This window comes from Phymastichus coffea, unplaced genomic scaffold, assembly GCF_024137745.1.
Source record: "Phymastichus coffea isolate CEN01 unplaced genomic scaffold, Cenicafe_Pcof_1.1 PCOF00021, whole genome shotgun sequence".
Classification (NCBI taxonomy): domain Eukaryota; kingdom Metazoa; phylum Arthropoda; class Insecta; order Hymenoptera; family Eulophidae; genus Phymastichus; species Phymastichus coffea.
Window position 1 is genome coordinate 889,317 of NW_026706832.1, and position 27,871 is coordinate 917,187.

The window sequence follows — 27,871 nt, forward strand, 5'->3', positions numbered from 1 at the left end:
TTTTAGAAAGTGGCAAACCTTCTAGCCCACATGGGGAGGGAAAGGACACGCCAAACGTCCTATCTCACTCAAAGAATGTCTACGTTTGTGTGTAGGGTTACGTATATTGTAGAAAAATATACCTGATAATAGTGTGTGCATTCGGTAGGATTTTCGTTGTTCAGTCTTAAGGGAAAATTCAAGCTGTTCACAGTGAAGTGGTGATCCTTTATTATTATTTAAACATTTAGTAAGTTTTTTATATTTTTATAAATTTATTTAATAAAAAAAAAACATGGACAATATCATCAGAGCGTGTGAATTTTTAGAAAATGTAAGTATAATTTTTAAATAATTTATAAATAATTTAAATAAATTTTAGAATTTTTTTTAATAATAATGTTATTACTCAATTTGAGCTTACTAATCCTACCGTTCAGACTGTAGCAAGAGAGCCGTTATATCGGCTCTTAATTTTAATATTAATAACTGTAAGTATTTTTTCTCAGTATATATTTATTTATTTATTTATTTATTATTATTTATTTTTCAGTTACAACGAGTTGTAGACGAGAGCAGTCCTCAAGCACTGCAAATCCAACAAATAAAGGCGATTGTCCAACAAGTAAGTATTATTATAAAATTTTATCCATTTTTATTAATATTTAATTGTCTTTTCTATTTTTCAGTGAATCAAGGAATTCATTGCAGCCAGAATGATGGCGCACCAAGTCGCGTATCAATTTGACAAGATTGTCAATAATCGCGTGAAAGCGAAGTTGGAACAACGTAAACGTGCGGACGCTATTAGGAAGCAGCAAGAATCCGCTCGATTGGAGCGAGTAGTAGATAAGCAATGTATGTTCTGGGACACAAAGGAGCGGACAAAGGATGCCGCAAATGTATAAGGATACGTGTATGTTCTGGGACACAAAGGAGCCGCCCGATGAAGGTGCGAATGTAGTGACACCTTTTAATTTATGGTCAGACCCCATGGTGAGTGTCTAAAAGGCATTTGATGTACCTTTGACACCTTCCGCGTGCCAGTGGGCCCCATGCTGAGTGTTAAGGGGCATTTGATGTTGGTTTGACACCTCGCGCGCGCTGCCAATGTATAAGGGATATGTGTATGTTCTGGGATACAAAGAAGCCGCCCGATGAAGGTGTCGCGATAGTGACACCTTTTAATCGCGATAATAAAAAACGAAATATACCTGCCTCTTGATACGCAATGTACTTATACAGATGGTCACTGTTTTACAAATGAAGAATTCTATGCATTTTGGCAAATAAACTCGGAACCTCATTGCAATTACAATATGTATGAAGTGCTGTATCAAGGTTATGGAACTAAAGTATCCGATAACATTACACATGCTCCAGATATGTATTTTACCAACTCAACTGGAATCATACAATTCGGATTAACCACTGAAAATTCATTTGATCTATGCGGATATTGCCTTATCTCAACTAAACAAGCCAGACTTTTCATAGTAGAAATACAACCAGGCCGTTCCATTCCAGCAAAACAGAGAATTGATGTCAAAGATATACTTCTGTCGGCGTATTTTAACACAAAAATGTCTTACTTCGCATGGCACGTTAAACTTCAATTTTCCCAAGTATACAAGGATATAGTAAAACACAGATGTGAACTTCAACGACAAGTAATTCAAAATTCTCTTTCACTGGCATACACTGCACCTGATGAATTTGCTACGATTATCATGCAACAGCCAGGACACACAGCAGTCGCAGTAGGCGAAATCGCACACATAGTACAATGCCAACCTATGGAATGCCGTCTCAGGAAGGCTGAAAACTATTACCACGAATTACCAGTAATTTGTAACAAAAACGAACTCTTCGTAAAACCATAAACACACATATTACAATCACACGGAACCGTGAGAGATTGTAATTCAATATTACCCGCAGCATTCAAATTCAACAACATGTGATACTCTCCGTTAAAAAGTCAGTCACTGCTTACCAACCCAACTATAATTCAACCAATGAAAAAACTGACTTGGTATTACAGTGATATAAACAATCTTATTAATGATGGAATCTACTCCCTGGTAGATCTCAATCGCCTACATCATCATACAAATTTCCTCATCGAACGACCAGCATTGTTAGAAAATATGGCAAGAAGGCTTAATAGCATAACAACACCTGCAGATGAATCAAACCTTCAAAATCTACTAAACAAAAATGTAATAGAAGACTGTACCAAATCGGTAATACAGAAAACCTGGGGAAATTTTATGAAGTTCGGCACTATTTCAGCAGGAATCCTTATGATAATATTAGTCGTACAATTTCTCAAAGGCATTTTAGACGCCTGCATCAACGGCTACGTTCTATACAGGATTTATGGATGGAGCGCACACCTATTGGCCGCTGTATGGTCATCATTGGCTCACTTGTTCATGTATCTGGCGAAACCTACAACTGACGTAGAGACACCACCAACCCTGCCACGAAGAGAGCGGGCGGCGTTTTATAGGCAAACCGTCTATTACAATAGCACACCGACTAAGATTACTTTCAAAAACGAAGAAGAGAAGAAACCAAGCCAACTACTACGGGAGTTACACGCCAAAATAGAAGCCGCAAAAAACAAGACGCCCACATCTCGCCAATTAAAATTTAAATTATATTTGCGAGATTTGCTGAATGGAATATGCAACGACTCGCGAAGCTGATTAAGCAATTAGCCCATTGGCTGGTGACATTGGCGAATACGTCAATTGGCAGGTCATCGCGAAGCTTTTTCCTCGATTGCAGGAAGACTCTCGACATTCGGTAACAGACAGTGAAGCGGTAAGGACGTGCGCGTAAAGTCTAAGTAAAGGGTGTCGAATCTTTAAAATTAGAAAAGTATATTTAAAACTGAAACATTAAATATTCTTGTAAACGTCAAAGTATAAGTATTAATTTAATAAAGGTATCGATACTTCTGAAAATTCGTAATTTCAACTTAACCGAAAACTTCCGATATTCCCTCTCGTCTTGTGGAGTGTGACTGGCCGTGAGCGGTGCTTTAGGCACAATCATTTCCTTGGTAAGCGACGGACTGCAAATCAACAAATTAAAAAGGAAAGAACAATTCGAAAGGTAGCGAAGGGTACCGGCTACAACAGGTTCTCCCTTTATTTCTTTTTCTCTTTCGATAATTTTCGCTTACTCTAGGCGAATTTTCCAAGTAAATTTAATTAAATATTGATAAATTCCGGACGTAATATATACTAAAAAAATTCGGCATTTTCAACTTAATTTGTAAATCACCAACTTTTAACTCCGCGCGCACGATTTCACGACAAAGCTTCTTTAAATTTTACGCAAGTACCAAAAGTAGCATTGTAGGGGTTTCCAAGCGTAAAAAGAAGCTACTTTCGTAAGTATAATTTCGCTTTTCGCTGAGGTAAGAAGGTACTTCGAATATAGTTTCATTATTCAGTGATTAGCCGTGTCATTATCCTCTCCTATATGATAGTCTAAGATCTCAGCTTATAAAACCCTCTCTCTTATAAGAAAAAAGCAGCCTTAGACTATCTCCTCTCTTGATAAAATTAATTCCGCCTATAAATTCGACCGAATATTTGTTACGGCGCTGTCGGGGCTTTCTCCGATAGATGTAACAATACTTAGCCGTATTTCAAACGGGCCGTCGAAGTAGCGAACTGCGTAGATTAATATTATGTTCGCTGTTCGATAATTGATTCAATAGCGATTTCGAAATATACCTACAAGTGTTATTGCGATCATATCAGGCATCTAATACTGTGTGTCAACTTCTTGCTTGCTCTTGGAAACGCGATTTGTAAATATATCTTAGAGTCCGAACTTTATTATAACGTAGCATAAGACAAAACGTTACAGTAATAAAATATTATAATACATAGAGCTAAATAAACACAGATAAGAGAAACCTAACTGCTAGATTAGCAGTATCTTTATCATGCAATTATTATGATTTATTTATTTAAATTGAGATGACATATTTGTATTAATTAAGTAATGAAAGTATAAGTATATTCTGATGACATTTTTCCATTCTAGTATTGAATTTTCAGGGTTCCGCTTCGGAATGCATATTAGTATCTATGCTGGCTGCTAGAGCACAAGCTATTGCACGACTTAAAGAAATGACCGTTTACTCACATTTAGATGAAACCACACTTCTTGGTAAACTAATGGCCTACTGTAGTAGAGAAAGTCATAGTTGCGTCGAGAAGGACGCGATGATTAGTTTTGTGAAACTTAGAATTCTGGAACCTGATGAATTTAGTGCGTTACGTGGAGAAACATTACATCAAGTAAGATATAATAATTAAAATATTATATATATATATATATATGTATATATATATATACAGGCTGATTCGAAAATATATTTAAACCCGGATATTTTTAGATTCGTCTTATAAAGTTATATAAGATGAAATTAATAAAAAAATTTTATAAAAATTAGGTGACTAGATAATCATCTTTGAAAGACGACTAATCAGCAGTCAGTTTTAGCCAGGCGCTCGCTTGGTGGATCAGGGGGGAACGGGAAGGGAGACCGGCATGCGCCCGTTGCGATCAAGCTAAAGTGGCGCTCAACTCAATTTTAATGTGTTTATCATTAGACCAATCGGCGGTGACAAAAAAATGTTATCTATTTTTTAAATCTTGCTGTGTAAATACATAAAGCCGTGCACAACATAAATATGTAACAAAAACCGCTTTTGTTGTAGTCCGTTATGCTGAAAAGTTAATGTTAAATTAATGATATCGAAGTGGCAACCATGACGGCGCGGCTTTGCAAGTCAAAATTATTTGGCATAGAAAGTAACATTTAATAAATATTTAAAATTACAAATTTTTTAAATTATTACTCTAGTTAAATTATTAATTATTAAGTTTTGAATTGAAAATAAAAATACATTAGTAAAGTAGTTTTACTTCTAAAAGAGTTTTACTACAAAAAGTTTTACTACAAAAAGAATTTACTTCACTAGTCTGTGAAAATCATTCTATGATGTATCATTAGAACAAACTAATGTGTTAGTAACGGCTGTTTGTTTATAACCAAATTACTTATCAAAGACGTCATATAAATATTAATTATATAAAAGTTTTATATGATCATGGCCGGAAATAATTTCAGTTTGGTATTACGGAAAGGTGATCAAGAAAGTTTAGTGTAATACCAAGAAAAAACATTAGATGTAATCGATTTAATGATGTAATGATTTCGTTCATCTATTATTACATTTTATAAACAAGAGATTCACTACGCGGCATGGATTAGAATTGCTTAATTCGCTCGTACGGTTACAAATAAAGGACAATGTATCTCACGTTATTTATTAACTAAACTGAATCTTGAAATTTTGAATATTGATTCCGATTCTCGGGATCGGCTGTCGGGATAATTTAACGCTTACGTGACCCGGTCGTCGTCCAACAAAGACTCAATTGATTCACTTCGCCAACACAATTGAGCATCCTTAACGCCCCGAAATCGCTGCACTCCAAAAGCTGTGATGAGCCTTCTTCGTCTGTTCGCAACGGATGATATCCCGGAGGCAGCGCGAGACGGAACGGTGATGGAGATGATCGTGAAATTAGCGATGTATATTGCTGAGCAGTTCACGGAGAGGTGTTGTGTGGCTGAAAGAAAACAGAGCAGGAGCGAGAACCAACTGATCGTCTGTCTCTGCGAGAGACCACATCGACTGTCTTCATGTACATCTCGTACATTTGACACGATCGATAGGTGCATCGATAGTGTCTAAAACCGAAATCAAATTCGATCATTATAGCGGGCACTAGATCTAGAGGGGTGTGATTTTGAGTATGAGATTTTTTCGGAACTTATGTGTAAGCTTGTTTTCCTTTTATACAGTCCTCACAAATTATACTATTGGCACAGCCTGAAATTTTTATGCCAGTGGCTAGTTGTTCGTCCGTCAGTTCCTTGATTGATATTATATAACCATTGTTGTATAACGATGTTCGAAACGTTTGTTCTACACGCGATGGCAATCCTCGGCGCAGCGTTTGCTTAATGCTGTTTGAGTACAAGTGCCTTTTATGTTTGCAACTTGTAAAAGATATAAACTAATATTGCTGTGGACACCTGGTTTCCATCCTTGTCATTGATGATAGTGTAATTTTCGTTTCCGAAAATAAAGCGGTACCCTTTCTAGACGATTTTTTTTACGAACAGCAGATTTGCTCTTAAGAGAGGGATGTACAGTACATCGCGCATTTTTGTTATCGATGGTTTTTCGCTGCAATTTACACAGCTTCTTGCTGCAGATCCAGCGCCTTCAACCTTTACGAGGTTTTGGTCATCCACGAATATTCATCGAAAAATTCCTTTTTCTGCAGCATCTGACTACTTACTCCTAAATCTATAATCCAGCTATTCTCGTTTTTATAGAAACCTTGAAATTTACTAAGTAACAGCTATACATTTTGATGTTTTTATGCGATATTTCATTCGCATTCTCGGGATGCTTTTCTTTCCAAGACTAATATTTTCAACAATCTGCTTTTGTATGTTCTGTTTTCTTATGTAATGCGGTACATTACAAGGCCTTTCCTGAGTGCTGCATTATTTGCAACACCTCAGAAAGGCCATCCCCGTCCCTTGCCGCCCCGTAACCGGTTGTATAAAATAAAGTTAAACGCGCCCTATACCGAACAATTACTCTTTTTTATGTCCGAACGACCACGCCGGAGATATGGATGAAACAAACTTGTCTAACGCGATCCGACGGACGCTCAAAGAGCAGACAGAAAAAAAGGAGCGCACCACAGAAAAAGAGAGCGCACGCACACACTCACTCACATACACTCCCGACCACGTGTTGCCGACCGGCAAAAGAAAAATGCAAAACTTGACTGGGAAATGCAACGGAAATGCATGTTGATGACACATGCAGATCCGTTACACTCCCAGACACCAACACTAACACTCCCGAGGCACTGACACTCCTGGGGCGAGCAGAAAATCATCGATGAAGTGGCAGCCGGCAATCAGCTGTGTCGGGCTGCCGAACACCATCGGCGACATCCTGAGCGCCACACACACGAATACCAGCAACCACACACACAAACACCCGGGGAAACATCACAGAACCGACACGGGAGCGCCCCAGGAGGCGCTCCAACAACCGGCACAAGGACACGAGACGTACGCGCTAGGAACTGAGCGGCCATCTTGAAGCACCGATATAGACTGAGAGCGAGCGAGCGACACAGACTGAGACAGAGCGAGCGAGACAGAGCGAGCGAAGCAGACTAAGCAAGAGCGAGCGAGACAGACTGAGACAGAGCGAGCGAGACAGAGCGAGCGAAATAGACGAAACAAGAGCGAGCGAGACAGACGATATAAAATAATAGATAGAATAATATGCAAATGCGAAGATGAGGGCGCTACAAATGAAACGGCGTATATTATATACGTATCTATGACAATAAAATTAAAATTATAATTGGAAAATAATGAGCGTGGAACAAATATCGAATTGTAAAATTCGCACGCGGCCGACACCCCTATTATGATAGCGAGCGATAACTACCCCCTTTAGGTTTAAATAATAAATTAACTGACCGAATTTGAACCTCTGACAAAATTCGCTAGTGACGTCACGACCAATGAGCAAATTAGAATAAAATTTGATTTCCGTCCAGATAGACAAATAGATAAGAGTAGGGGTAGATCTTTTCCAACAACTAACGATAGCTACCTTAGTGGGGGGTGAGAGAGGGTAAATAACGACGAAAGTAGGAGAGTTAAGGAGGGCGCTGTATCCTTCTAATTTACATACAGACCAATAATAAAATATTCGGAGGACGCTACCGATATCCGAATTAGCATACCGACCAATAATAACATTTCTTCTCGGAAAGAGGAGAAGAAAAGCGATCTTTGACCGCGAGAAGCCTATTCTCGTCCATTTTGCCACTGGATATCTAGATAGAAGGAGCCTCTCTATCAGCTAATCTCGCTGCCGAATTATTAGCGCTAGACGCCATTCAGATATTTTTGCCAATTTTGTTTGCCAATACCGCAAGAGAAAAATTGTAAGTAGGCAAAGTGCCACTTATTTTTATTTAATCGCGGAGTGCGGGAATAAATCGTTCAGTGCCGTAGGTCGTCGCGACGTGTGGATCCGTCGGCGCCGGTGCCTATCGGATCGTGCTGACCTGTCCGCCATTCCGTAGATATAAAATGAGTGTTCAGTTTACGAAAGAAAATCGCGATTTAGGATTCGCGCTGACCTTTCGTTAATTATTTATTACGAACGTAGGTTTAATCGAATAAAAATTCTCTTGATTAGTTATTTGTGTTGACCTTCCCGCCATTTCGCAAACCGAATGTGAGCGTTAGGATTAACCCATGAAAATTGAGATCGAGGATATTCGCGCTGACCTTTCGCTAATTATTTAATGCGAACATAGGTTTAATTGAATAAAATTGTCGTGCTTATATAGTTGTTGATTTTGCCGCTATTCCACAAATTGAACGTGAACGTTAAGATTAATCAAGGAAAATTGTGATTTAGGATTCGCGCTGACCTTTCCGCCATTTCCTAGACTTAAAAAGTGTATTAGGTTCATACGAATTCGAAGCAGTAGTTGAATTATTCGCGCTGACCTTTTTGTTAATAGTTCGTTACGAACGTAGATTTAGCCGAATAAAGATACCGTGCTTATTCGATTTTGCGCTGATCTTTCCACCATTTCGTAAACCGAGTGGGAGCGGTAAGATCAGACAAAGGAAATTCGCGACTGAGTTATTTGCGCAGACCTTCTCTCTTTATTAATCGAAAACCGACCGGAAAATCATTAACGTTCCAATTAAATTGTATCCTTACGGATTTATAGTTATTCAGATTTTACCTACCCTATTCACTCCGACCTCTTACTTGTAAATTATTAATATATCAATAAAGTGATTAATTATCTATGTATATATAATTTACTTTGATATCCCCCCTCGACTGTATGCTAGTGATTTTCAGCCGTGAGCGGTTACATACGGGTATCACTAATTTGCTATATTTTCGGGTCACTGGATAGGTAACATACGCGCGATTTCGAACGTATTCACGACCTGAATCAAGGAGCCATCACCTGAGCTGCCGGCATACCCTAGTCAAGGAGAAATAGAAGGAGAGTTGGACACCAAGGCCTGAAGTGAGGATACAACGCGTATCCCCGTTTGCCCACTCTGCGCAGTCGCCGTTAGGCAGACCGGGATACGCGACAACCCTACTGGCCTTACCCCCGACGATCGCCGTAATCAGCCGACGGTCTGGCGCCCTAAATAATCGGGGGTAGAGCCAAACAGGCCTTGTGGCGGAAGAATTCGGAGCGCGGTCAACACCCCCGAAATTCCCTGCCACACTTATAAAAAAAAAACATTTCATTTTTTTCAGCTCCGTATTTACCTTTTTTCTTTTTCGTTATAGGTCGTTTTCATTACCAATTTGTTTATCAAGTAATCCTTTTCTACGTCCTTTTTGTCCTTATGCCACATGTACTCGTCGATTAGCTTTCCTTTGGCAAATTCTACTTTAAGATCTTTATTAGATCTACTCTCCAGAGAATTATGAGAGTGCCGTATGAATTCGGTACACTGCTTAATATTATCGTTTGGAATGACTAGCACGAATTTAGCTAGCTTATCAACATACTCTGATATTGTAGAAATGTGGTCCATCATATCACCATTCTCCGGAATCTCTGTACGGAAAAAACGCCTGTTAAGTATTTTACTTCAGAGAGTGGCCTTTTAGAGATATCCCTTGAGAAGGTCCGACTGTTCCTTTGACGACTTTACATTGTAACGTGCTCGGTGCGATAGTATTAGTACTCCCGGACTAGCTAATGTCGACAACAATTAGCATCGCACCACACGTCGCAGAAGGAGTTCCGGTTAGCTCAGGTGTACACAATCGCAGCGCTAGCGATTGCCCGCGGAGAGGCGTGCGTTCGTACTCCTGCTTAAACCTGTAATGTACATGCAATTGGAGAGGAGTGCGAGCGTCCAGTAGAAGACGGTCCGGAATTGACTTCCATATCCCTTTATTGAATTGTTACTCTTACAGTGCCAGAGGCACGCGTTAACCTTTCGCAGCGGTTGTCGCTAATTCCACATCGGCTCGCCTCGCCTCGCTAATGTACAAAACCAGTCGGCTCCGCCGAGCCGACTCTCGCACAGCTATGTGCTTATTGGGAGAGAGAGAGAGAGAGAGAGAGAGTAAAGTACGGCGATGCTTACGCTTATGCGATGGACATCGCGGTCCTTCCCTCAGTTTGCACTCGCTCGTCCGATATTTTACTTCCTCAATATGCGCTGCCAGGAGGGGCCTTCTCCGCGTGCGCTTGCTGGGCCGACGGTGAAGCCGTCCGTTAGGGTCGTTCGTCGTCAAGGTCACGCGCGAGCGACGAGTCTTCGGTGCTATCGCGGAAGATGCGTCGCGTGCCGCGAACGGAGCGAAAAAGCCACGGGGCCTCGCTCGTGTGATATTCGGTGGCCGATATCTTCGCCGCTCCCCACTCTGTTTCTAATTCGCGCTTCGTGATTACCTATGTGTGCTTGATAGTCGCGAGCACGCTGCCTTCTCTTCGGTCCTAGCTCTCTCTCTCTCTCTCTCTCTCTCTGTACAGGTCGTAAGTTCGTCAGCAGCTCGTGTGCGCGGCTCCTGACGCTTGTCTGTGGTATTAATATGTGTGACGTCGTAAGCTATCGCTTACCACGTTACAACATTTCTTATAAGTCGTAGCTGATTGTCTTCAACTAGGAGGCCAATAGTGACGTGAGCCGCTTCATTCTTCGCGATTCATACTATATCCACCGGTGTTGGCGCTTCATCCTTAACGAACTGCCAGTTTTTATCCTTCGTCAACAAGAGTTGCACTTTATAACTCACTGTTGAGTAATTTTTACCGTTGATTTTCTATATAACGGTGAGCACATTTTTCGTCATTTTTATTCACTTTAGTTTTTAAACTTAATTGTCAATGTCAATGTAACTTTCGCACACTAGAATCCTGGGCCCATAACTTGTTAGATTTTATTTAATACTCTTTACTTTAATAAGATACACCTATACAAAATATATACAGTCTCATCTTATTGTATTTTTTCTACAATATAATTACTGCAATCTCTTTCTACATAAAATCACTTGTAAATATCGCGACGCAGAATGCTTACCGCTCCAATCGTGATACAATTAGCTTCACATTTAAATGACGGACACTATTTTTTGGCTAATAATTGAGATTACCAGTATTTTGTACGAGCATTGACAGGTATAATATACTTACTACTGTGGGCAAAAAGTAAGGTGAATTTTCAATTTAAACTTCGCGGGCTTAACATTTCGGGCTAGTTCTTTTTTTCTTGAGTTGGTAGGACTGCGAATGACATCTGGGACAAATTTCATGTCAATGTCATCATCAGTAATATATTTACGCTTGTGTTTACCAAACGACCAAGAGTGCATGTTTCGATTTTTACAATGTCTGATTTAATTGAGCAAAGAAGTGCCATCAAATTTTGTTTGCGGAATGAAATTTCGGCTGCGGAAACGTTGAGGATGTTGCGGAAGGCCTTTGGTGATTCTACCATGTCGCAGAAAAATGTTTATAAGTGGTACAAAGACTTTAAAGAGGGTCGAGAACGTGTTGATAACTTGGAGCGCTCCGGACGACCATCGACGTCAACAGATGACCAACACATCAATAAAGTGAAGGAATTAGTGCTCGAAAATCGTCGGTTGACTGTTAGAGACCTTACTGATATGATCGGAATATCAGAAGGATCTGTGAAAACAATTTTGAAAGACCATTTGGGCCTACGAAAAGTCAAATCTCGTTTGGTACCGAAAACGCTCAATTTCTTGCAAAAAAGTCGCCGCGTTGATGTGTGTGAAACAATGCTTTCTGACTATCAGGACAAGCTCAAATGCATGATTACGGGAGATGAGACTTGGATTTATGCTTACGACCCTGAAACAACCGACCAATCAAGCGAATATCGTGCTAAAGGCGAGGCCAGACCGAAAAGAGCACGTCAAAGTCGTTCAAAAATCAAGGTCATGATGACAGTTTTCTTCGATTTTCGTGGTGTGGTGCACTATGAATTCCTTCCACCCGGCCAAACTGTTAATAAGGAATATTATTTGAGCGTTATGCGTCGTTTGCATGAAGCAATTCGTTTAAAAAGACCAGAATTATGGGCCAACAACTCTTGGTTTTTGCATCACGATAATGCACCATCTCACACTGCACTCGTTCTTCGTGACCATTTCGTCAAAAATTCGACGAATATCGTTCCGCAACCACCGTATTCGCCTGATTTGGCTCCGTGTGACTTCTGGCTATTCCCAAAACTCAAGAGACCACTCCGGGGAACGCGTTTCGAGTCGATTGAGGAGATAAGAGCTGAATCGAAGAAGGCGCTGATGGCTATACCGGAAAGGGACTATTTGGCATGTTTCGAGGATTGGAAAAAACGTTGGCATAAGTGTATTTTATCGGGAGGGGATTACTTCGAAGGGGATGACATTGATGTAGAAGAATAAATAAAGATTTTTCATTTTACAAACAAATTCACCTTACTTTTTGCCCACAGTAGTAATAAAAAAAAGTTCGAAAAAATAAAATATTGTTTTTTTTATATATTATGAAAAAACATCAATAACATAAAAAAACATCAATAACATAAAAAAACACAATAACCCAATACAAAGAACACTCCAAAGGCCTAAAAAATACATCTCGAATAGTAACGACATTCTTAGGAAAGTCCTCAATAAAGTACTTAACAAAGTCCTCAAAAAAGTCATTAGAAAAGTCATCAAAGAAGTCCTCAATAACGACATCATGAAAGTAATCAAGCAATTTCTCAAGAAAGTCATAAATAAAGTACTCAAAAAAGCCCTGAAGTAAGTCTGATAGAATGTTCTCAGAAAAGTCCTCAAAAAAGGCCGTAGAAAAGTCCTCAGAAAAGTCCTCAGAAAGTTCTTATAACAGTTCTTATGAAAGTCCTCATAAAAGTTCGCAGAATAGTACTTAGGAAAGTCATTAAAAATGTCCTCAAAATGTCTTCAAGAAAGTCCTAGACACAGTCCTCAGGAAATTTCTCAAAAAAGCCCTCAGAAAAGTCCTCAAGAAAGTCCTCAAGAAAGTCCTCAAAAAAGTCCTCGATAACATCCTCAAGAAAGTACTCAAGAAAATCTTCAAGAAAGTCATCAGGAAAGTCCTGAAGAAAATCCTCAGAAAATTCCTCAAGTAAGTATTCATAAAAGTCCTCAGAAAAGTCCTCATAAAAGTCCTCAGAAAAATTGTCAGAAAAGTCCTTAAGAAAGTCATTGAAAATGTTCTCAAGAAGTGATAAAAAATGTCCTCAATAAAGTCATCAAAAAAGTCCAAAAAATCCTTCTAGAGAACTTTCTTGATAACTTTTTTGTGTACGTTGCTGATGACGTTATTGAGGACTTTTTTGATCAATTTACTGATGACTTTCTAAAAAAATTTTTCGAGGAATTTTCTGAGGACTTTTTTCATGACTTTTCTGAAGACTTTTTTGATTACATTTTTGAAGACTTTCTTGAGGATATTTTTGAGAATTTTATTTAGGACTATTTTGAGGATTTTATTGATGACTTTCCTAATGATTTTCTATCGGACTTTTACGTGTGTTTTCGTTTGTTTTCACGTGTTTATGGTCGCGTTAAAGTGAGTATGTGGGGATGTTAAAACTGGCGAATGAATTTAGGACTGTCAATTAATAAATTGAAACAACAATCAATTTTAACAACTTATAATATTTTAAACATATTTACAATAAGTAAGAAGTATACGAGGTGTGATCAAAAAGTAAGGTGAATTTTTATTTTTCTCAAAAAATATTTATTTATTCATCAATTTTTATTTTATCTCCTTCAAAGTAATCCCCCTCGGATATAATGCACTTGTGCCAACGCTTTTTCCAATCCTCAAAGCATTTCAAAAAATCATTTTTTGTGATCTTGTTTAGTTCATCCTTCGATGCCGTCTTTATCTCCTCAATCGTGGCAAAACGCCGTCCTTTCATAGGCCTCTTCAGTTTTGGGAACAAGAAGAAGTCACAGGGGGCCAGATCTGGGGAATACGGTGCCTGTGGCATCGTTACTGTGTTGGTTTTAGCCAAAAATTCGCGCACAAGCAACGATGTGTGAGCAGGGGCGTTATCATGGTGCAAAAGCCAATTTTTATTTTTCCACAAATTCAGACGTTTCTGGCGGATTGCTTCGCGCAAATTGCGCATAACTTGCAGGTAATATTCCTTATTTACTGTTCTACCCTGTGGTAAGAACTCATGATGCACCACGCCCCTGCAGTCAAAGAAAACTGTAAGCAAAACCTTTACATTTGATCGAACTTGGCGTGCTTTTTTTGGTCTTGGTGATCCAGAATGCCTCCACTGGGACGATTGAGTCTTAGTCTCGACGTCATAACCGTATATCCATGTTTCGTCACCTGTTATAACCCTGTTGAGTAAATCTGGATCATCGTTGACGTCATTCAGTAGCTCTTGGGCGATGCTCATGCGACGTTTCTTTTGGTCGAAAATGAGCAATTTCGGAATAAACTTCGCTGACACACGTCTCATGTCTAAAACACTCGTCAAAATTGATTGGCACGAACCAAATGAGATGCCAATATCATCAGCAATATCTCTAATGGTAATTCGACGATTTCCCAACACTATTTTCTTCACTTTTTCAACATTCTCATCTGTTGTTGATGTGCTGGGGCGTCCAGAACGAGGTTCGTCGTCGGTGTCTTCTCGGCCTTCTTGGAAGAATTTATACCACTTGTAAACATTTTTTTGCTTAAAGTAGACTCACCGTATGCTACTTTCAGCATTTCAAGTGTTTTGGAACATTTGATTCCATTTTTCACACAACATTTAATGCAAACTCTTTGATCCATGTTTTTAGACAGCAGCAAATCGTGGAGCACGCAAAACACTTCTAACCTTGATGCCTCTCACAAACAAACCAAACATACTACAAAGCTGAAATTTGGAACGTATGTTCTAGACGAGTGTACCGACATAACCAAATAAAAAAGTCGAAGATCGAACCGACGTAGCCCGCTAAATTTCAAAATTCACCTTACTTTTTGATCACACCTCGTATACAACAAAATAAATAAAACAAAAAAAATAACAAATTTTATGTTGTAACGGGGTAAAACCGTTTAATTATTATATTCGCGCGATTACATTAAAAGGACGCGCGTAACTGTCAATGCTCACTACATATCCGGGAGAGCACGAGAAAGTATGCGTCAGTCAACCAATAATTGTTAATAACCTATACTAAAATGAGGAGTGAGTAGAAGCTATGAGGTAAAAGCGGATCGAAAAACACTTGTTAGTAATATGAATGGTATCCTTTATTATTCCTCAAAATTCACAAAAGGTCGGCCCGCGCGTTTGTTTACATGAACGCTCGCTCATCGACAACATGCTTCGCCGGTCCGCTCGCTGTTCTTTGTTAATAGAGACGCTGTTACATGCACGCATCGAATGTTAGAATCAGATTATTATTCATATGATCGCGATCGCGAGATTAAGCTGGCCAGCTTACCTTATACTTGCAGACGATCGGAGAAAACGAAGAGTAGTCGCACTACACGAAACAGTTTATTGTTGTTTTGCTCGCGGATCGCGAATGCGCGCACACACACTGGTTTCGCCCTCGATGGCGAAACCTCTCACACTCTCTCTCTCGTCCTGGTCTCGAACAGTCGGGTGGATGACACCTTGACGGCTGCAATTCCGGATCACTGGCTGCTGCTGATTTGGGATGCGTAGCTATCAAAGGCACAGGAAATGGCAGATGCGGTAGCGAAAGCGGGCGGACACGACAATGGTCTATGCTTCACTGGTTCAAATTCTATTGCGCGCGTTCCGTCTGCTCGCGTGCCGAATTCCTTCGTTACCTATTTTGTCCCCCCGGGAGGTGCTGCCCTCACAGACAGCAATTAAGTTAAATAATCAGCGCTAATTTGACGTTTACCGTCACAATGTATATAATTATTTAAACTATTTAATCTAACATTTATTGATCATTTAATCTTTCTAATCTTCTTCCATTTCCTAATCCGGACCATCCACACCATCTTCTATCTCTTCATCTGTTTTTTCGTCACTATTTTCTTCTTTCTCATTTTCTTGTTCATTACTATCTTATGCATCTTGTTCCCTTTCTTCTTCCCTTTGATTTCCTTCTTCATCAGGTTCATTATTGTCAATAGGTGTTTTCAAACACTGTTCAAAGTGTCCACCATTCATTGCATGCAACAACGTGCTCTGCGCTCAACATAATGTGTAGCCCTATAGATCTCTTCTTGATCTACATCCTGTGCCCATTCTTCAACGCGTTGTCAACACCCTTTAGCAGTATCAGCTGGACCATTCTCTACATGATCTCCAGGTATAAAAATCAAGTGGATTCATGTCAGGAGATAAAGCTGGCCAAGATATTGTCCCTCTATTGCCAATACACAATGGATACGATGTCTATTCAAAAAGTATCGCAAATTTTGTATGTTTTCAAAAATTTATTATTTATTCATGAATATCTATTTTATTTCCTTCAAAGTGACCCCCCTCGGATATAATGAACATGTGCCAACATTTTTTCCATTCTTCGAAGCACTTAAAAAAATCATTTTTTGTGATCTTGTTTAGCTTCTCCTTCGATGGCATCTTTATTTCTTCAGTCCTCAACATCATGAATTATATAGCAAATTATCGTTAATTTATATTAATGCCGAGTTATTGAATCATTATCAATTCATTTCATTAATTGTAGAATAAATTTTTTTGAAGTTGCGATTTATTGACTAAGATGAATCGTTAATATAACATATATATCGTTATTACAAAAAAAATGTATGTCAAATACATTATTCAATGTTATCATAATTAGAATTAATTTCAGGTCATACTATTTGAAAATTTTGAAAATGTTGTTAATAATAATATATTGCATATTGCAAATATAAAAATTCAAATATAGATTAGCTACACTTATCAAATGTATAAAAAGAATATTTAAAATTGTTTTATGGTAAGGATCAGAATGTGATGATAAAAATAGAAGAATGCGTGTAAATTTTTTATCAATTTTACTCACAATTTAATTGAGAAATATTTCAATATCAATACAAAGACACAAAAAATTAGATAATAATAGATATAGTAACGCTACGTACAACTAAGCTGCAATGATAATTGTTGGGGAAAACGGGCAAATTCCAGAAGAACGTAATATCGTAATATATTTAAAAAATATGGAAAACCTATTAGTATTCCGCCTATTAGTAAACATACTCATCCCACGACGTATCCACTTATTTATCCTAACGGTGGTTACGGATGGATGCCAGGTATGAAAACTAATGCTGGGAATAGGAACATATCAAACCTTTAATTTTACAATTACAGAATGAGTGTAAAAAATGGATGCAATCCATATCTAAATCTTGAAAAATTAAGTCAGCAAGCAACGGTTGATGCATTCGTGAAAGTTGAAAGCTAAAGATTATATTACATAAAAATTTAAGATAGATTGATAAGTGCATAATATAGTGGGTTGGTGGTTTATTTACATTGTTGCAATTTTTGGATCGAAGTGAATTAATTAAACACTAGCTTTAGGTTAAAATAGAAAATACAAAGTTATTTTATTTTAAAAGTCTATTACAATAGTTATACTCTAATGATGTTCTAATAATAATAATAATAATAGTAATCCTCTAATTATTGCGAGAGCTCTAACACCAAAGGCGCTCACTGTTGGAATGCCACGCTAGTTTCAGCGGCAGATGAGCTCAGCGAAGGTGGCGTGGTATGCGTGCGCGCACATGCGCACAAGAAGCTTAACATACATAAAAATAATAAATCAGAAAATATGAATATTGGAAAAATCTTATCCTCAAATTTTACGGGAAGTCCAAGGTTTCTAAAACAAAATTATATCGATTTTATGACAATTGCAAATCACTATGGGAAACCAGATTCATTTATAACAATGACATACAACCTACATTGGAAAGAGATTGCTGATAATATAGAAGAGTATGAGAGTCCTATAGATAGACCTGATATTTTTACCAAGGTATTTCATCAAAAAGTGGAAGAATTAAAAAATGAAGTAATAAAAAAAGGGGATTAAAGGAAATGTATTGCTTATACTTACGTTATTGTATTCCAAAAACGTGGACTTCTGCGTATACGCATGTTATTATTTTTGTAATAGATAAGAAAAAAAAATTTTAACTCCAGAAAAAATTGATGAAATAATTAGTACAGTGATACTAAATAAAGATTTTTATCCAAAATTATATAACTTAGTAATGCAATGAATGATACATGGATCATGTGATAAACAAAATTTGAGTTTTCATGTATGGATGATACTAAAAATTGTACTAATAATTGTCCAAAAAATTTCAATTCAAAAACAATATTTAAATCACTTGGGTATCCACTGTATAAAAGAAATAATGATGGTATTACTATAAATTTTAAAAGTAAATTCTTTAATCGAATTGCTGATGATCGATTTATTGTCCATCCATATGACCTACATTTATTGTTGAAATTTAATGTACACATTAATGTTGAAGTATGTTTGACTGTACGATGTATCAAATATGTATTCAAAGTTTGTTATAAAAGCCATGACTGTGCATTTATTAAAATACAAGACGTAAATGTAAACTTTGAAAAAAATGATGAAGATACTCTTCGAAAAGAACAAAGTCATATCGATGATGAATATAATTATGATGAAATTATAAAAACATATGTATAAATACAAGATATATATATCCACCAGAAACTATGCAGAGACTACTAGAGTATCCATCACATGATATTTCAGATGTATCGCTTTTATCATCGTTTTTCATCTATTTTCATCGTTTAGCTGTACACAAAGAAAATCAACAGAGTGTGTATTTTGAAGGAGGGAATGAAAAATCAATAATATAGAAACTACATTAACAGCATATTTCGAATTGAATAAAATAGACTCAAAGGCAAGAGAATATTTATTTTCAGACATACTCATACATTATACATTCGATAAGAAATTAAAAAAATATTATAAAAGAAAAAAACTAATAAACCTATACTAAGCCGAATGTACTTTGTAAATGTAAATGATCGAGAAAGATATTTTATTAGTCTATTACTTCTATATGTTAAAGAAGCAACATTCTTTCAAGAATTTCGTACAGTTAATGATGTTCTGTATGATACATTTTATGAAGCAGCTAAAGCTAAAAATTTGGTAAAAGAAGACGTGGAATGAGATCGGTGTTTACAAGAAGCTTCTAAAGCGAAATTCCCTTATGGACTATGGGAATGATTTGCATTCATTTGTATCTTACACAATCCACTCAATGCTTGAGAATTATACGACAAATAAACAACTAAGAGAGAGCGTAGGAGAAAACATGGCATTGATACCAATCGATAAGATCTTATAAGTTAACGGATATTGTTTGAACGATTTTAATTTACCTGATATTAAATTATATATAAATGACAATATTACTGAAGAAAGTTTCAATAATGATAGTAATGTATTAAATAAATCACAAGATAAAATAAATTCTCTGAAAAAAGAACGAAAAAAAATATTTGATAAAACATTAAAATGCTTGAAACGTAATGCGGATAGAAAATGTGTATTCATTGATGAACCAGACTCTGAATATTACAGAATGTACAACATGTAACATTTAACATAATGGGAAGGATGAGAAATTATTGAAGTATTTACAAGTAATAATAATCTATCATGAAATATCAATTACTTCTAAATACGCATTTATAGCAGTGGATCATCTCCTTTAAGATTTGAACGAGAACAAAGAACCATTTAATGGTAAAACAATAATCGTTTCAGTTGATTTTCGGCAAATATTACCTGTCGTTTGTCACGATAGTCCTATAGTTATTATTAAAAACTCTGTTAAATTTAATTATCTGTTGAAAAATTTTTTAACTGTGACATTTACTGAAAATTTAAGAGTTACCCAAGATAATAGTGATTTTAAAGAATAGCTTTTACATGTCAGAGAAGCGAAAAATCTAAATTTATATGTGGAAGAGAATGAATTAATAGAAATTTCCAATTACATAAACGCAGAAGAAAAAAATATAATAAAAATAATATTCGGAAATAGAATAACAATTGATAATTTAGACATAGATGACAAAGTAATTTTGGCACCTACAAACAATGATGTGATCAATATTAATGATGACAATTAAGATATAATGGAGAATGATTGCCATGAATATTTAAATTTAGATACCACCAAAGATGACAACGGAGAACATATAGATATCATGTTACCCACTGAATTGTGACGAGAGCAGGCCGTGTGCCGGTCTCTCGTCTGCGTTTCTCCCTCCTCCACTCGGCAAGGCATGTTGGCCAACGTTAGGCGCATTAAAGTATGCGCCTAACATTTGGTCTTTTTGTTTCAGCGCCAAGGACGGGCCAGGGCAGTTGAGCGCAAGAAAAAGTTGAGGAGCGCGGAGAGAGAGTGAGAAATAGAGAGAGAGAGAGAGAGAGAGAGAGAGTACTAGGCCCATGCAGGGATAGGCAGGCGCGCAACGCGTGACCGATAAGCGGTGCGTCGCGTGCCGCCTAACTAATAGGTCAAGGTAGGGAGAGGAGCGAGCGCCGCTGAGCGGCTGCAAGACGAGCGCAAGAATAAGTGCGTGAGGGAGTCGAAGCCTAGTCCTACTAGAGTGCAAAAGTCCAAGCCCAGTCCTACTAGAGTGCAGAGAGTGCAGTTTGGGATAGCTGGAAGGAAGGTCAACCCTACCGGCAACAGCTTTGTCTCCGACAGCAGCCAGCCCCACCTGCAAGGAGGGTCAACGTCGCCTGCGGATACCTGGTCAGCGATAGTAGCCAGCAGCTAGCAACGATCTGACCAGCCGCGACGACCGGTACTTCCTGCGGCAGCGCATCGCTCAGGATTCCCGACGTTGCGAGGAGCAGTGAATAAAGGTCAAGCCTTCTTTTCTTCTTTCTCTCTACACTCTCTCTCTCTCTCTGGTGATACGACGATCGGTGCGCGTTGAATAAGATAGCCTGGCATTCACGTGCCGGCTATCTAAAGGTTCGCGCTTAAGTTTAATGTATAGTAGTGTAAGTTGCGACCGGCGAATTGTCCAGGCGCCCACGTGCCGGGCAATTCATCCGGTATAGGCTCGCGTAGTTTGTAAGTAAGTTTGTAATAGGTTAAGTGCGCGATTAGGTATTAGGATGGAATGCGAAATATTAATTTGTGATTATTATAAGTAGTTTACTATTTTATTTTGTAGTTAATTGGTTAATAATTAGACTATGTTATGCGCGCGTATATTTGGTTTGAATAATGATTAATAATAATAAGTTGTAAGTTTAATTTGATTTATGTCAGCGAATAACTTATTTATAACCATCCTCTCATTTCTCCCTCAATTACCTTGAGCGAAAGTGCCTCACTTACCCCGCAAAATCATTGGTGACAAAGGAAGAGTGTGATCTTTGTCACAGAATTTCTAAATTTATTAACACCAAATGAATTACCACCGCATAGATTGAAAGTGAAAGTTGGTGCTGGTATAATACTGTTAAGAAATTTGAATTTGAATGAAGGATTTTACCACGAAACACAATTGATAATAAACAATCTGTACAAATATACTATCGAAGCACACATTACTTATGGAAACAATATCCGAAAAATCGTTCTTATTCCTAGAATATCTCTATCCACAGATTTATCCACAGTCAAGTATCTAGCCATGAGTATAAATGCTACGTCTATAATCGTTGTATTGTAACGTTTCCTCTTATGCTATATTATAATAAAGTTCGTAATCTAAGATATATTTGCCAATCGCATTTCCAACAGCAAGGAAGAAGCTTACACACAGTATTAGATGCTTGATATAACCGAAATAACACTTGTCGGTATATTTCAAAATCGCTATTGAATAAATCATCGAACAGCGAACATAATAGTAATCTACGCAGTTCGCTACTTCGACGGCCCGTTTGAAATACGGCTAAGTATTGTTACATCTATCGGAGAAAGCCCCGACAGCGCCGTAACAAATATTCGGTCGAATTTATAGGCGGAATTAATTTTATCAAGAGAGGAGATAGTCTAAGGCTGCTTTTTTCTCATAAGAGAGAGGGTTTTATGAGTTGAGCTCTTAGACTATTATATAGGAGAGGATAATGACACGGCTAATCACTGAATAATGAAACTAGATTCGAAGTACCTTCTTGACCCAGCGAAAAGCGAAATTATACTTGCGAAAGAGGCTCCTTTTTACGCTTGGAAGCCCCTACAACGCTATTTTTTACACTTGCACGAACTTTTCTGAAGTTTTGTTGCGAAATCGCGCGCGTGAAGTAAAAAGTTGGTGATTTACACAATTAATTCGAAGATGCCGAATTTTCTCGTATGAAGAGCAAAATTTACAATAAAATTATTGGAATTTTTTATAATACGCAGAACCTTATTTGAAATCAAAATCACCAATTTAATTAATAGCTTTTGAATAATCTTTCAATAATAAATTCGTAAAATATCTTTTTTGACATTATAAAATCAACAAACGAATAATAATCGTTTTCAGTAATTTTACACGTATATACAGTTGAGTCGCTATCTCGCAACGCAATTTAAAATGTTTAATTAAATTATGATTTTTTTATTTAGTGATAACTGTTAAAAATCAATTATCGAAGTGTCAAATTCTTGCTTCTCTATCTTAAGGTGCTGGGATTGCTATTATATATTCAAATTCATATCATACTTATTTATTGGAAAATTCCTAGTGATATTTACTTGCAAATTAAAATATGTTAACAAAATAAATGCTCTTAATAACTTGAAATTCGAGATTAGCACATTAAAATTGACTGAAAAAATGCTTTAAAAAATAATTATTTTTTTTGCATAGTAATAAGTAAATTTCCCACGCATATGACGTCATGCTTCTTATATGGTCTTGAATTTGATCAAGTGCCCTAATACATTCAAGTGTGTGTGCGACATAGCGCTGTAGTTTTGATAGCGCTTTTCCTTAGTTTTTAGTTGTGTGACGGGTTGCTATAGCACAGTGGAAAAAAAAGAAATAAATAAGACTGAACCGTTCACTATGTATTACTTTTGGAGCAATGAAAAGTTGAAAGTTCATGAAAAGGATTGCTCGCAATTAAGTGTCTACAGAATTAAACTTCTCGCAGAGATGAATAAGATCTTACAGTTTAAGAATCATGATTGATCGCAGTGAATTAATATCAATTTTTATCTATGCCGACTTACAGAGTTTCTTGAAACTAGTGAAAGATGATGAATTTATCGTTGAAGAGCATGAGGCTTAAACAATTGGTTTATTCGTAAACTGCAGCTTTGAAGAAAACCGCTCCATTTATAAGACGCACAAGAAGGTGACAGATGAGGAATTATCTCCTGTAGAATAGCTCGTTCAACAACTTCAAACTTTATTGACTGATTTAGAGGAGAGGTACAAGAATGCTAAAAAGATATGACTCACAGATCAAGAGACAGTTTTATTCTTCATGGCTAAGACTTGTCACATTCATGACAAACCTTTCAAAGAGGTTCAAAAGCAAGTCAAAGATCACTGTCATCTTATCTGTCGGTAAGTAAAAAAAACTACTTACTTTATTGTTACTTACCAACTTTGTTTATTTTAATTCCAAAGACATGCACATATTTCCTACAAAATGCATCGTCTATTCCCATAGTAGTCCACTACCTCACCGAATACAACTCGTACTCTATTATCAAAGAAGTCACGACTGCAAATAATTTCAAGGGTCGAGTTACACTACTCGCAAAAAAGAAGGTGAAGTACATCTTCCTCTTCAAATACATTGATAGTATGGTAATTTACTTCAGATTCATCGATTCATATCATCATCGTTAGACAAGTTATCGTCCTACTTGGATGAATTGGATATCGCTTAACGAGAGATCGAGAAAGATGGCTACTCTCTCAAGCAAATTCAACTAATGTGCAGAAAAAATGTGTTTTCTTACGAGTTTGTGACCAGTCTCGACAAGCTGGAATAGGAACAGCTAGCAGTTAATGAAGCTTTTCACAATCGACTCACCAACGGCGATGTATAAGTAATGCGGACTATGCGCATGTACAGAACGTATTGCAGTCATTCAATATTAATAATCTCGGACAGTACTCTCATATATATCTTAAAATGAACGTGTTACTTCTTGGAAACGCTTTTGAGCATTTTCGCTAGACCTGTCTTAAGGTTTACATCATCGATCCTACACACTATTAAGCGACGCCTGAACTAACTTAGGACGCCATGCTCAAGAGTATGTCGAATTGAAATTGCTAACAGATATCAATATGGTGATTTTTATCGAAAAAGGAATTCGAGGAGTCAGCCAGTGTTTCAACAGATTCGCCAAAGCTATCAACCGTATATGGATATAAACTACAACGAAAACGAAGAGATGAAGTATCTGATATACTACGACGTGAACAATCTCTAGGTTTAGGCGATAACACAATATCTACCCTATACGAACTTTCAGTGAATTGAGCCTCCAGAAACACTCAACTTCTACGTGGCAAACGATAGTCCCATCAGTTATATCCTGGAAGTTGATTTGGAATATCTCGAGGAACCACACGATGCGTACAACGATCTTTCTGTCTGTCCAGAACATCGAGCTCCTCCAGGATCTACACAGAAGAAATTTCTCACTACTCTCTATCATAAGGAGCGTTATATCATTGTAACAAAACTCGCTTTGTTACCAATTCTTAAAGGTTGGCAAGTGAGGCGTACTCGCTTATAGCAATCGAGGAGGGGGAAGAAGGAAAGGTAAATAAATATAATTAACAAAAATCACATTTCTAATACCATTAAATAATCATATCGTATAATTATAAATACAACAAACTTTACAAAACCCTTAATACCTAACGAACACAACGATGTTACAAACACGCCTTAACCCTACTGAACACAACGATGTTCTTAATACATACTACGCAATCAATCAGAACAAAGAACAATTGGTATTGGTGATTCGAAAAATTTGTGTTCCGTAAAATAAAAATGACGTTGAATGTTTAACTCACTATCTTGGTTTCGATTCATTGCTAATGTTGTTAATAAAAAGTACGTATCAGGATGTAATAGTAGACTGAGATTTCCTACCTCTGTGATTATCACCTGATATTCGGAAGCTTTTTACAAATTACAAATAGTTGTTCTATACTGCTTGTGGAGAATAACAATGCATTTGTAGTGGCTAATCAATTCAAGTAGATATTTCAAAGTTGAATGACTTTTATATTACAGTGTTGCAGTTTCCGAAAAGCATGATACTTAATTAAATCTGACATACCGACTGTTTAGTTATTGTATGTAGCAGCTACCTGTCTGATAATATATATATGGGTGAAATTCAAAAAATTGTAAATACATGTTTTTGGGCCCTAAGTTTTTTATGGAAACTATATCCACATGTCTACTTGATATAGTTCGTTAACAACAACCCTAAACAACTTGTTTAGAAACTAAAACATTATTTAAAACATTATATAACACAATTACTTTTAGTGAGTGGCATTTTTCCTACTTACAGATTTCCGCTGAGGACTCGATGAGCGGCAGCGAAAACTGGCACAGTTGCTTTCTTCTAACTTGAAGATCAGCGGCAAAATGGACGAGAAACGGCTTTTCGCGGTCAAAGATCATTGTTCTTCTCCTCTTTCCGAGAAGAAATCCTATTATTGGCCGATATGTTAATTCGAATCTCGGTAGCGCCCTCCGAATATTTTGTAATTGGTCAAAATGTAAATTAGAAAAGTAACAGCGCCCTCGTGTTATCTCCTACTTTCGTCGTTATTTATCCTCTCTCACCCCCCATTAAGTCGACCAGCATATATTGATGAGAAAGATCTACCCCTACCCTTACCTATTTTTCGATGCGGATGGAAATCAAATTTTATTCTAATTTGCTTATTGGTCGTGACGTCACCAGCGAGTTTTGTCAGAGGTTCGAATTTCATCAATCAAGTTGTCAATTTAATTCGTCAGATTGTTTATCGCTTATTATTACATGTAAGGGATTGTAACGACCGCATACAAATATTTATAATTATGTATTTTAATATGTTTCATTGGATATCTATTTTAATATGTCTCGCTCGCTCTTGTTGAGTCTGTCTCCCTCACTCATGTTGAGTCTATCTCGCTCTTCAAGATGGCCCTCTTCGCTTCCGCGTGTCAACCTCGTGCTCTGTTGCCGGTTTCCGAAGCGCCTCCCTGAGCGCTCCCCTTTGGTTATGTGATACTCGTGTGTTTCCAGGTGTTAACAGTGATCGGTCGCAGTGTCAGTGTGTATAGCGCTCAGGATGTCGCCGATGGTGCGCAGCAGCCTGACATAGCTGAGTGCCGACTGCCGCTTCATGGACGATTTTCTGTTCGCCCCAGATGTACCAGCATCTCCAGAGTGTTTGTGTCAGTTTTGGAAAGTGTAACGTGTCCGCAGGTTTCGTTCACATGTATTTTGTTGCATTTTTCATTCAGGTTTCCCGTGTGTTTTCCTCCAGCCGGCAATACGTGGTCGGGAGTGTGTGTGTGCGAGCGCTCTTTTTTTCTCGTAGTGCGCTCCATTTTTCGGTTATTCGACGGATCGCGGTCTCCAACTTGTTACATCATTTTCTCCGGTTTAGGTCGACGGATATGGAAAATAATCAGTGTTTAAATTAGGGTGCGCATAGGTTAATTTTATACGGCTGGTTAAGGGGCGGCAAGATACGGGGACACCGGGGTGGCTTTCCTGAGGTGTTGCAAATAATGCAACACTCTGAAGCAAAGCCTTGTAATGTACCGCATTACAATTGTATACCATCATGTTTAGATAATTTAACAAAATTTCTCTTTTAACTTGATATGTAAAGCATGAATTTGGAAAATACACTTCTCAAAAAAATTAAAAGAACAAAAAAATTGTCGAAATTTTTTGGTGATTTTCGAGAGGCTATATTTCGTACAGGAAATAAAAAAACAAAGATTTTGAAGACTCTAGTTTTTGAATTTTTAAGTTTCAAAATTTTTCAGAGCACCGGTAGCCATGCAATCCTTGGATAAAGCACGAAGAAAAAATTTTCAAAATTTTTACCCTTTTTTCCGCTCTACGGACATGAAAAAATTTTTCGAAACTAGACCAATGCATAGGTCGCATAGCTTGTTTATTCAGCTTCAATTTGTTTTTCACGAAACTCGGATGCGACCATTTTTCTTCGAGATTTTTAATGCAAAAAGATCCTTTTTCACTCAACTGCAGATATCTCTGGAACTACTGGTCAAGACTGATGTTCTCTTACTAGCTAAAGTATTTGAAAACTTTAGGAACAAATGTCGAATTACGTATCGTTTGGATTCTGCTCACTATTATACAACACCCGGATCAAGTTGGGATGCTATGTTAAAATATACAGGCATAAAATTGGAGCTTCTGACGGATATTGATATGCTCATATTTATCGAACGGGGTATTCATGGGGGGGGGGGGGGAACAGCCAGTAATGCAACAGGTATGCCGTCGCCAACAATCCGTACATGGGGACTGATTATTATTCACAAAAAGATGATAAATACCTTATATATTACGACATAAATAATCTCTATGGGTGAAGGATGACTGAACCTCTTCCACAAAGCGGTTTCGAATGGTACGACATTGACGCCAACTTTTCTTTCGATGTTTC

General features: G+C 37.5%; 1 protein-coding gene across 3 annotated transcripts in view; it reads left to right on the forward strand.

The window, feature by feature from the left end:
• The window catches only part of LOC131675425 (aromatic-L-amino-acid decarboxylase-like), a 1,116,730-nt gene that overhangs the window by 380,804 nt on the left and 708,055 nt on the right, over nucleotides 1-27,871 (forward strand). For 2 of the 3 annotated variants that reach the window (XM_058954401.1, XM_058954402.1), the window contains exon 6: nucleotides 4,065-4,307. The exons of the other annotated variant lie outside the window; for it this stretch is intronic. In XM_058954401.1, the coding sequence (XP_058810384.1) occupies nucleotides 4,065-4,307 (243 nt within the window). The remainder of the gene's footprint in view (nucleotides 1-4,064; nucleotides 4,308-27,871) is intronic. 3 annotated transcript variants of the gene reach the window in all.